Source organism: Neodothiora populina, assembly GCF_041146345.1.
Source record: "Neodothiora populina strain CPC 39397 chromosome Unknown canker_contig_3, whole genome shotgun sequence".
Classification (NCBI taxonomy): Eukaryota; Fungi; Ascomycota; class Dothideomycetes; order Dothideales; family Dothioraceae; genus Neodothiora; species Neodothiora populina.
The window spans coordinates 696,279-707,227 of NW_027191417.1; the positions used below are offsets into that span (position 1 = coordinate 696,279).

At 53.7% G+C, this 10,949-nt stretch overlaps 4 protein-coding genes across 4 annotated transcripts; 3 read left to right on the top strand and 1 right to left on the bottom strand.

Moving 5' to 3' along the window:
- Positions 1-696: 696 nt before the first annotated feature.
- AAFC00_004643 (uncharacterized protein) lies at positions 697-1,989 on the top strand (the record flags this gene model as incomplete). The annotated part of the gene is made up of 3 exons (XM_069344318.1): positions 697-786; positions 850-1,797; positions 1,855-1,989. 3 exons carry the CDS (start codon positions 697-699, stop codon positions 1,987-1,989), a joined length of 1,173 nt encoding a protein of 390 aa, XP_069196736.1.
- Positions 1,990-2,426: 437 nt separating this feature from the next.
- Positions 2,427-3,188, bottom strand: AAFC00_004644 (uncharacterized protein; the record flags this gene model as incomplete). Its single annotated transcript, XM_069344319.1, has 2 exons — positions 2,427-2,654; positions 2,718-3,188. 2 exons carry the CDS (start codon positions 3,186-3,188, stop codon positions 2,427-2,429), a joined length of 699 nt encoding a protein of 232 aa, XP_069196737.1.
- Positions 3,189-3,620: 432 nt separating this feature from the next.
- AAFC00_004645 (uncharacterized protein) lies at positions 3,621-5,148 on the top strand (the record flags this gene model as incomplete). The annotated part of the gene is made up of 2 exons (XM_069344320.1): positions 3,621-3,654; positions 3,707-5,148. The coding sequence occupies 2 exons, from the start codon at positions 3,621-3,623 to the stop codon at positions 5,146-5,148; spliced, it is 1,476 nt and encodes a 491-aa protein (XP_069196738.1).
- Positions 5,149-5,752: 604 nt separating this feature from the next.
- Positions 5,753-8,703, top strand: AAFC00_004646 (uncharacterized protein; the record flags this gene model as incomplete). Its single annotated transcript, XM_069344321.1, has 5 exons — positions 5,753-5,770; positions 5,906-6,875; positions 6,929-7,341; positions 7,401-7,564; positions 7,617-8,703. 5 exons carry the CDS (start codon positions 5,753-5,755, stop codon positions 8,701-8,703), a joined length of 2,652 nt encoding a protein of 883 aa, XP_069196739.1.
- Positions 8,704-10,949: the final 2,246 nt, after the last annotated feature.

Genomic DNA, 10,949 nt, shown 5'->3' on the forward strand with positions numbered 1-10,949 from the left:
CTCAAAAAAGCAGTCAATCCGGACGTCATGTACTTTGTGCTTTTCGTATTTGAAATTCGAATTCTTGAGGTGCAGGACGAGGAGCCAATGTGTTTTGGACTATTATGTTCGAGTCGTTCGAGTAGCCCTTCTGTGGAGCAATCTCGCTCAGGAAGCTTGGGTGTGTCCTGTGCGATGTGTGCCTCTTTCTCTGTATGCGGTGTTTATTCACTAAACGCCGCCTGACTATAAAACCACAGAGCAACAGCACAAAGGCAACAGAGAGCAAGGGCCACGGAAGGACGGAGGTTTGCGAAAGCGAAAGCCTGCTTCTTGTGCCTTGTTCACTTGTTCGTCTATTAATTAATTACAAAAGTTCCCTCGATCGCCCGATGCAGAGGGGAGGTTTGCCAAGACCCGACTAGCGTCGTTGTCGTGCAGTGATGTTTGTATTTGGCAACAAATGGACGTGAATCCTCACTCGACCTTCTGGACAACTGGAAAAACCTCCATTCTCTGAATTATTTGCTTTACGACACAGTCGACACAATCCACACATTGCAACATCTCGTCTGCATACGACCATCCACCCGGAGAAAACAACGACGTTAGATACCACCTTGGCGAGTCATTGTCGACAAGCCCGAGCTTGAATCGACGAACCTGCCGTTCTTTACTTATTGATCACACATAAAGACTTTGTCGAAGCAAGCGACAATGGATGTCCAAGCACTAGAGAGAGGCCTCGAGGGGATTTCGGTCAACGATGAGAACCACGATCAGCACAAGACTCTGCACAAGCCAAAGGTAAGCAGCCACCGCTCTACTGGACTGCAGCACTCGACTTGAGAGGTCTAACAAGGCAACCAGGGATCAATATCGCACGCCATTTCAATGTCCAACATAGGCACCACCAACGCAGCGTCCAGTCGTCTCAAGCTCCCTCTCCAGAAACTCGCCTCTGCCAATGCAGCCAAAGGACCGGCGGCCACCGTCGCCAAGATCACGCTCCCTTCACAAGCCGCCCAGAGATCGTCGGATGCAGAGCCTCGACGTTCAGATCCCATTGTCTCCGCAGCACTGCCTACAACGCCAGCGCCGAGACAGTTTCACCTGGGCATGTTCGAGATTGGCAAGCCCTTGGGCAAGGGTAAATTTGGACGGGTCTATCTCGCGCGTGAGCGATCTACAGGGTTCATCTGCGCACTGAAAGTACTGCACAAGACGGAATTACAAGCAGGCAAAGTGGAGAAGCAAGTGCGACGAGAGATTGAGATTCAGTCCAACCTGGCGCATCCAAATGTCCTCCGTCTCTACGGCCATTTCCACGACAGCAAGCGTATCTTCTTGATCCTCGAATTTGCGGGCAAGGGAGAGCTCTACAAGCACCTGCGCAAGGAACAGCGGTTTCCCGAGTGGAAGGCCGCGCAGTACATTGCACAGATGACGGCAGCACTCAAGTACCTGCATAAGAAGCATGTCATCCATCGCGACATCAAGCCGGAGAACATTCTTGTCGGCATCCACGGCGAAATCAAGATCAGTGATTTCGGCTGGTCTGTGCATGCGCCGAACAACAGACGCAACACCATGTGCGGGACCCTGGACTACCTGCCTCCGGAGATGCTCAGGGGCAAGGACGAGGGCTGGTACAACGAGAAGGTGGATTTGTGGAGTCTTGGTGTCCTGACGTACGAGTTTTTGGTGGGCGAAGCACCGTTCGAGGACACGCCGGTGATGACGCAAAAGAGGATTGCAAGAGGCGAGATGACGATACCGCCGTTCGTCAGCGCCGAGGCCAAGGACCTGATCAAGAAGGTGAGTTTTTTTTTGTTTGGTATCAGCCGCAGAAGAGAATCTGACGCGATAATGCAGCTCCTTGTACTCGATCCGGAGAAGAGAATTGCGCTCTCCGAAGTGGAGCGCCATCCCTGGATTGTGAAGCATTGCGTCAAGGGCGAAAGAGCGTATAATCGGGACTCGGCAGGCAGCAAGAGATGCAGCGAGTAGGACCAGGTCTCCAGAGCAGATGACGCTCGGCTCAAAGGTTGGTTGATTTTAATGTTTCTGTCTTTTCGACGTGTGATGGGTAATAAATGGGGAGATGCAATTGCATCCCCCGATGGCGTTTCATGGGCAGGAGGCGCAGGGTTGCATGATGCATACATACATCGGGAAGTGTTCCACTAGATGCATGAGAGCGGAGTGTGTTTGCGTTTTTTGGGTTTTGGTTGCTTTCTTTTCTTCAGTCTCGCCCCGACGAGCCAGATCTACGGATATTGTCCCCCTCGAGATGGGCCATTTTGATCGTACAAGTTTTTATCTTTTCGACTAGATGTCTGTACCCGCATATATCAGCCGTAGGTCTTTATTGTCTGTACCGCAAGAATGACACATACACAGTTGTTCATATTGATAAAGTGGAGATTGGTAGTGTTTCTGGGCTTTCAACGATAGATGTCGTCAAAGGGCCTCGTGTCGGCGAAACAGCTGCCCCAGACCTCGTCGACTATGCGGGTGGCGTGGGCGTGGTCCTTGCAGGCCGGTCTCTGGGCCACGGAGAGGGTGGCTCTGCGCCTGACGCATTCTTGGAGTTGCTGTGTGATGTTCCACTGGCCGCGGGTGATGAACTCTCGGCCGAATCGACACTCGCCCGAGAGTGTAGACGCGCGGATCTTTCGTTATCGCCAAAGTCAGCGATAATACAGACAGACAGAAAGAGGGGGAGTCAAACAAACCTCCATACAAGCGGCATGCCTCAGATCGAGCGGGTCAAGTTTGAACCTCAGATGATCATACGCATGCACCATCTCATGCGCCATGGTATCCTCCATATGTCCGCGATTGCGAAACTTGTTCGCACACAACAGAATCCCAAACTCGGGGTCAAACCCGCCGCTCTGGTTGGTTGTGCACCGCCTGCACCGCATGTTCGACGCGTTGAGATCGTGGCCCAGAAGATTGATGTTGTGGCGCATGAAGCGCACGACGGGCGAGTAGGACAGCAGCCAGGAGAGGTCTTTTTCGCAGCGCGCGCAGTCCGAGGCTTCGTGCATGTCGTCCTTGTGCCGGAAGTAGGCGTCGCGTTGCGTGTCGGTGGCTGAGCCGCTTAGGATGCTGAAGAACGTCGACCACGTGTAGAAGTCTTTGTCTAGGCTCGGCGGTGAGGGAGGGGTTGTTGTTGCAGGATTGGTCGTTGGTTCGGCCATGGCTGTGGTCGCGGTCGCGGTTGTGGTTATGGTAGCCGGCGTTGTGGTGATGATGATGATGATGATGTCGTCGGTGATGATATTGATGATCCCAGAGAAGTGGTGGTAGCAGAGACAAGGTATGCAGTTGTCTATAATTCCAGTCGATGGCTCTGTTTGGTGTGATTGAGGAAGGTATGATAAAGGCATATAAATGTATCAATGTCCACATTCCACTGCCGGAGTCGCCGCAATTGTCTCTCGGGGGATCTGTGCTTTTCCTCTGCCATTAGAGATACAATTAAATGCTTGGCGCCATTCAGTGACTCTTAGACCGTACCTTTGCCTACCCTCTACCACAACATGATGAATAACACTCTTGTCAATTCTTTCTCTCTCTCTCTCTCTCTCTCTCTCTCTCCCTCGGGGTGGGATGATTGAGAATCCGTCACCATGAAGAAGCACCTGACAATCGTCATCAAACTTGGTAATTGCCAATGGCTCTCATTTGCAGCATTGCGCTGACCATGTCCCGGCAGGCACTTCGTCCATTGTCGACGAAAATTCTCACGAACCTCTTCTGTCCATTCTCAGCACCATTGTCGAAACAGCGTGTAGACTACAAAAAGATGGACACCGTGTCGTCATTGTCTCTTCCGGCGCCATCGGAGTCGCTCTCGGCCACATGCAACTCGAGCGCCGACCGAAACACCTCCCTCAAGTCCAAGCACTGGCTGCCATCGGTCAATGCAAACTCATGAGCCTGTGGGATCAGCTATTCATGCACCGACGACAGCCAATCGCCCAGATTCTTCTCACCAGAAACGACATTGCCGACCGCACACAATACCTCAATGCCCAGAACACATTTATCGAGCTCATACACATGGGTGTCATTCCCATCGTCAACGAGAACGACACGCTTTCCGTCGCCGAGATCAAGTTCGGTGACAACGACACCCTGTCCGCCATCACTGCTGCCATGGTGCAGGCCGACTATCTGTTCCTCATGACCGACGTGGACTGCCTGTACGACAAGAACCCCCGTTCCAACCCGGACGCCCAAGCGATCGAGGTCGTCGACGACATTATGGATCTCGTCGCCGATGTGTCGAGCGCCGGCTCTGCCGTGGGAACGGGTGGCATGGCGACCAAGATTGTCGCTGCTCGTCTGGCGACCTCGGCGGGCGTCACTACTGTCATCACGAGATCGTCCAAACCCGGAAACATCACAAGCATTGTCGCCTATGCCGAATCACAAAAGGCGACGAGACACAGCCCGGACGCACAGGGTGTGTTGAAGGGAGCATCCACATCCACATCCACATCCACATCCACATGCACGGGCGGCGAAAACACAGCAATCGCGACAATGCATACGAGTGACGAGTCCAATCTACTAAAGCGAGCGGTGGTGCAAGGAGCAGGAGCTGCGGCCACAGAGAATGCAGCCGCCGACACGGACGACTCTGCACCTTCGTCCCCGAGGCTCGACGCAGTGTCCAGACCTCCACTACACACGCGCTTCCTGCCGAATCTGCACCCGATCCGAGATCGCTACTTTTGGCTTCTGTACGGGCTGGCCCCGCACGGTACGATCTATATCGACCCCGGAGCACATCGTGCACTGTCAGACAAGGCTGGACTTTTGCCCGTGGGCGTCATCGACGTGGAAGGTCACTTTGGACAACAGGAAGCGGTACGGCTGGTGGTCGCGCACAGGGTGCAACGGGGATCGAGCGACTTCGAGAAGGAGGGAGCCAAGGCGCCGGTGGAGATCGGAAGGGCCCTGGTGAACTACTCTGCCGCCGAGATCAGGTTGATCAAGGGACTCAAGAGCAAAGAGATCAGTGGGGTTTTGGGGTATGCAGACTCGGAGTATGTGGCACTGAGAGAGAACATTGCTTTCCCCGTGCAGGAGAGCCGACCTGGCACGCCGTCGCGGAACATGAGCGCCAGCCAGGAGTTGCCGGTCAGGTAGATGTGAAAACCAAGACATCATGAAATGCACGACAAGGGATGTTCAGCATTCTACACACACACGAGTTCTAGTCCATCTCATTGTATCACTATGCTGTAGGATGATATACCCTGATATGTGGTATGCGTGCCTTGTAGAGGCTCGAGAGAGGGTACGAATAAAGGGTGGAAAGGCGCCAAGAGACCTCAGCCAAGCTTTCTGGCTTGAACCTCCGCAATGTGTACTTGTACCTCTGAATGTTGTTACGTGGGCTTCAGCTTCCGGGAGGTCAGTGTCTACTGTATACCTTGGTAATTATACCTTATACTACTGTCGCTCTATTCAATTCAGCTGCAAAAGGCGCCAACCTGCCATCAAACCACGGACCTCGACTACACAATCACTCCGAGTCTAGTCGCCCTTTTTTGTCTCGGCAATTGCACCTGACAGGTCCCTCCATCTCGAGTCGACGGGCAGGCAGCAGTAGACGACAACAAGTCGCAGTTTCCCCCCCGGGGCTTATCAGCACCCCCCTTGCTCCCCTCTGCCAGAACCCATCTCTCTCACACACACACACACACACACACACACACACACGAAGCGCAAGCTGGCACTCGTCTAAAACATGCGTCTAGACGTCAAGGTATGCTGCACCATCTTTCCCAATCACCGGATGCGCAAGCACTGCTGTGCGAACAACTCTCTATAATTCTATACAGCTGGCGAGATGGATGACAATGACAATGACAATGACCCCGATACTGACCCACGCATAAAGAGACAACTATTCGCGCGCTCGGAGCGAGTCAAGGGCATCGACTTCCACCCCACCGAGCCGTGGATCCTGACCACCCTCTACAGCGGCCATGTGTACATCTGGTCCTACGAGACGCAAGCCATTGTCAAGACCTTTGAGCTCACCGATGTCCCTGTGCGCGCAGGTCGCTTCATTGCGCGCAAGAACTGGATCGTCTGCGGCTCCGACGACTTCCAATTGCGCGTCTACAACTACAACACTTCGGAGAAAATCACCTCCTTCGAGGCACACCCGGACTACATTCGCGCCATTGTCGTCCATCCCACACAGCCCTTTGTCCTGACCGCCTCGGACGACATGACCATCAAGCTGTGGGACTGGGAGCGCGGCTGGAAGTGCGTCCAGGTCTTCGAGGGCCACAGCCACTACGTTATGGGCTTGGCCATCAACCCCAAAGACACAAACACCTTCGCCTCGGCCTGTCTGGACAGGACGGTCAAGATCTGGAGTCTGGGCTCCAGCTCCGCCAGCTACACCATCGAGGCTCACGAGACAAAGGGTGTCAACCACGTCGACTACTACCCTCAGTCCGACAAGCCCTACCTGCTCACCACTTCCGACGATCGCACCGTCAAGATCTGGGACTACACCACAAAGGCTCAGATCGCCACTCTCGAGGGCCACACTAGCAATGTCTCCTTCGCCTGCTACCATCCCGAGCTGCCCGTCATCATCTCCGGGTCCGAGGACGGCACCGTCAAGATCTGGCACGCAAACACATACAGGTTGGAACAGTCGCTGAACTACGGCCTGGAGCGAGCTTGGTGTGTCAGCTACCAGCGAGGCAAGCAGGGCATTGCCATGGGTTTCGACGACGGAGCCGTTGTCGTCAAGATGGGAAGAGAGGAGCCTGCCGTGTCCATGGACGCCTCCGGAAAGGTCATCTGGGCCCGACACAGCGAGATTCTGACCACGGTCATCAAGGGTGGAGGTGACGTTCATTGCTCGCCTTCTTTTCTCTTACGAAAACTGACAGATGTCTAGATGCATCCCTCAAGGACGCCGCACCCCTGACCCTTCCTACCAAGGACCTCGGTTCCACCGAAATCTACCCTCAGACGCTCATCCACTCGCCCAACGGTCGCTTCGTCGCCGTCTGTGGCGACGGCGAATACATCATCTACACCGCCCTCGCTCTACGAAACCAAGCATTCGGACAAGCTCTTGACTTTGCCTGGGGTGCCAAGGAGAACGACAAGGACTACGCCATCCGCGAATCCGCCACCAGCGTCAAGGTCTTCCGCAACTTCAAGGAGAAGGCTGTGCTCAACGTCGGATTCCAGGCCGAGGGGCTCAGTGGCGGTGTCTTGCTCGGTGTCAAGGGCCAGGGAGGCATCGGTCTGTTCGATTGGGAGACCGGTCAACTCGTCCGCAGAATCGAGGTCGAGCCTAAGAGCGTGAGTGGTGCTTTTCTTCGTTCGCGTTCCCCGACGACCCGCTTATCCTTTTCTTACAGGTCTACTGGTCCGAGAGCGGAGAGCTTGTCACGCTGGCGTGTGAGGACACGTTCTACGTCCTCCGTTTCTCTCGTGAGGCCTACGTTGCCGCCCTTCAGGCTGGAGAGGTTGACGAGGACGGTGTCGAGGCTGCTTTTGAGGTCATTACCGACATCAACGAGAGGTGAGTGATTGCTGATAAGAATTCATATTGCTTGCGCTAATGACTTTGCCAGCGTGCGCACTGGACAATGGGTCGGCGACTGCTTCGTGTACACCAACAGCACGAATCGTCTGAACTATCTTGTTGGCGACCAGACATACACCATTTCTCACTTTGATTCGCCACACTATGTCCTCGGCTACATTCCTCGCGATGGTCGCGTCTACGTTGCCGACAAGGACGTCCAGATCGTTTCTTTCGCCCTTTCGTTATCTGTCATCGAATACCAGACCCTCGTCCTGCGCGGTGAGGTCGATGCCGCCAACGAAATGCTTCCCGATATCCCAGATGATCAAAAGTCAAAGATCGCTCGCTTCCTCGAAGGTCAAGGCTACAAGGAGCTAGCGCTCGAGGTCGCCACAGACCCCGAGCACAGATTCGACCTCGCCCTCGGCTTGAACCAGCTGCAAATCGCCCTCGAACTCGCACGCGAGGCGGATGTCGAACACAAGTGGAAGACCGTTGGCGACGCCGCCCTTCTGGCATGGGATATGCGCCTCGCCGAGGAGTGCTTCACACAAGCAAAGGACCTCGGCAGTTTGCTTCTGTTGCACACTTCCAGCTACAACGAAGCCGGCCTACGATCACTCGCCAAGCAGGCCGACGACGCCGGCGCCAGGAACGTCGCTTTCAGCTGTCTGTGGCAGCTCGGCGACCTGAGCGCCTGCATCGACCTTTTGCTGCGCACACAACGCACCGCCGAGGCCGTCTTGTTCGCACAGACCTACATGCCCAGCCGAGCGGCAGAGGTCGTCAAGACGTGGAAAAAGGAGCTCGACAGCAATGGCAAGACCAAGGTCTCACGGCTGATCGGTGTGCCGCCTTCGAACGGTGAGGAGGGCGACGCCGATCTGTTCCCCGAATGGGAGGAATACCTCCGACTCGAGAGTGAAGGCGGGCCCAAGACGACGAATCTCATCGATGTCGACGGCGAGGACGAGGTCGAAGAGACCGCCGCCGAAGCCACCAACGGAGACGCTGCCGAAGCCGAAGACGATGCCGCAGCAGCGCCTGTAGAGGCAGAAGAAGAAGAGGCAGATGAGGAAGAGGAGGCAGATGAGGAAGAGGGCGAGTCACCGCAAACGGAACCAGAGGCTTAGATGAAATTTCGTTTTTGTTTTCTTGTTTCTTGCAGTTCGAAAAAGGAAACTCCACGTGGGCATAAGAATGAAATGAAAGTTATTCCTTTTTGGTATCTTGTTTTCTTGTGCAAGACTTTCCTCGTGTCTTTTGCGCCTCACTGGTTTTTTTTCCAAAAAAAAAAGGGCCAAGTAAAGGGCAGAGCGCAGATCTATGTCCCCTTCCCTCTTCGCCTGTAAGCAAAGGAGACCAACAGCGTAAATGAAAACACGGGACACCATCCCCATCCTCTGACTCTCATTCCTTCATTCCATCCCCTATTTTCTTTACGTTTCTACTTCTTTGTCTATCGCCTCCTTTGCTTTCGCAGCCATGGCGAGTTTGAGCTTCGGGAAAAACTCCTTGGCCACGACCGCGTCTACGAACTCGGTCTGTTTGATTATTTTCGGCAGGGATGACGATACCTTGCTTGCGTCTGTTGTGTCTGTTTCTGATTCGTCATCGGAGCCACTGTTCCCACCTTCGCCGCAGTCGTCACTTAAACCTTTACCCTTTCCTTGTTCATCGTCGAGCGCCTCCGAAGGTTGTGATGACGACGACGATGCTACTGGGGCTGCTGCTGCTGCTGCTGCTGCTGGAGGTGGCCTTTCGAAATCGAGAATCCAGATGTATTCGTTCACGTACTCGCCAGCCAGCGTATCGGCTCTGGCGCTCAGATGGCAGACTACTGTCTGTCCTTTTTGATTAGTTATTCTCTCCGCTTTGGCGTTATTGTCGTCGGCGTTATTGTCGTCATCACTAATCTCAACCCCTCCTCCGCCATCTTCGTCTTCAACAACCATGACCGCCCTCCTCAACCTCAGTTCAAAAGCACCAAACACGCTTCTCAGCGCGTATAGAGAAGAAATATACCCCTCGTTGTCCTGGGGTGGAATCCCGAGTGATACAGGGTGGATATACCGCATACACTTCTCGTGGCGCAGGGAGAGGATCAGCGGGATGTTTTGTGTGTTGAAGGCGTGTAGTAGGTGGTGTGTTGCTTTTAGGTAGGGGTGGCTTTTTGTTTTGCTTTGCTGCTGGTTGTGGTGGTGGTGGTGGTGCTGCTGCTGCTGCTGGGATGGGGATTGCTGGGCTTGAGTTTCTTCATGGGTGGCGGGGGATGTTCGTCGCTGATGCTGTTTGGTTTTGGGGGACGCGAGACATTCTGCTCGTCATTTGGGGACTCTGGTTGGGGGAGTGGGAGTGGGAGTGGGAGTGGGAGGGGGAGATGGGATTGGGGATTCTTCGTTGACGTCGTCTTGGTCTTGGTCTCCTTAGTCTTCGTCGTCTTCGTTGTCGTCTTCGTCGTCCCCTTCGTCTCCTTCACCCTCGCGTCGTTGTCTCAATCTTCTTCGTCGTTCTCGTTCACGTCTACGTCGTCGTCGTCTCACGAGATACCAATAACATAATATCAATGTCAAATCGTGGTTGGAATTTGTAGATTGTAGGTGTTCTCAGTGCCTCTAGGATTTGTTCCTCCATCATTTTCTTGTTTCTGTTTAAAAGAGATACTGCGTAGCTAATGTAGAGCTACTATAGCTGCCGTACAGTGCGGGGTAGAGATAAGAGAGTGTAGTAGAGGGAGATACAGTACAGTAAGTTACCTTATACATCGCAAAGTTACTGCGGGGGTGAGAGGTGAGGTGGAGTGAAGTGACTATCAGGAACTCAAGACATATAGAGACACACACAAGACGCACAGAGAAAGAAGAAAAAGCAAAGACCAACATATCTCTTCCATCGCCAGATATCTTACGCTACTGCTTCCGTCATGTGACCCCGAGAACGTAATTCACGTACCTTGCGCGACTTGGCAATTCAATTCAAGGCGTAGACTCGAACGTTGGAAGTGTTGCGCAAGCTAGATGAATGCATGCATGCATGCATGGGATATACCTCTAGTTTATTGTCCGAGTACCTAAGGTAGGAAGCACTACATGCTCTGTCAGAATGATGACTTGCACTGTACCTTTTATACTCCTCTTCGTCCATCCGTACATACCTGCCTCATTTACCAGCCTTAGCCTGATGCCTACGCGAGATACTATCGTTCTGCACAGCCTACCACCTCTCGTCCTTTCCTAGTCACACAACAGCAATTTACAGAGAACCCCTCCCACTCACGAAAGAACAAAGACCCCCTTGCTTCAGATACCAAAGACCAAGTGAAACCTCGGCACCTAGATCAAACAGACGCAGAGAAATGACACCTGAACGTCTCCACGGG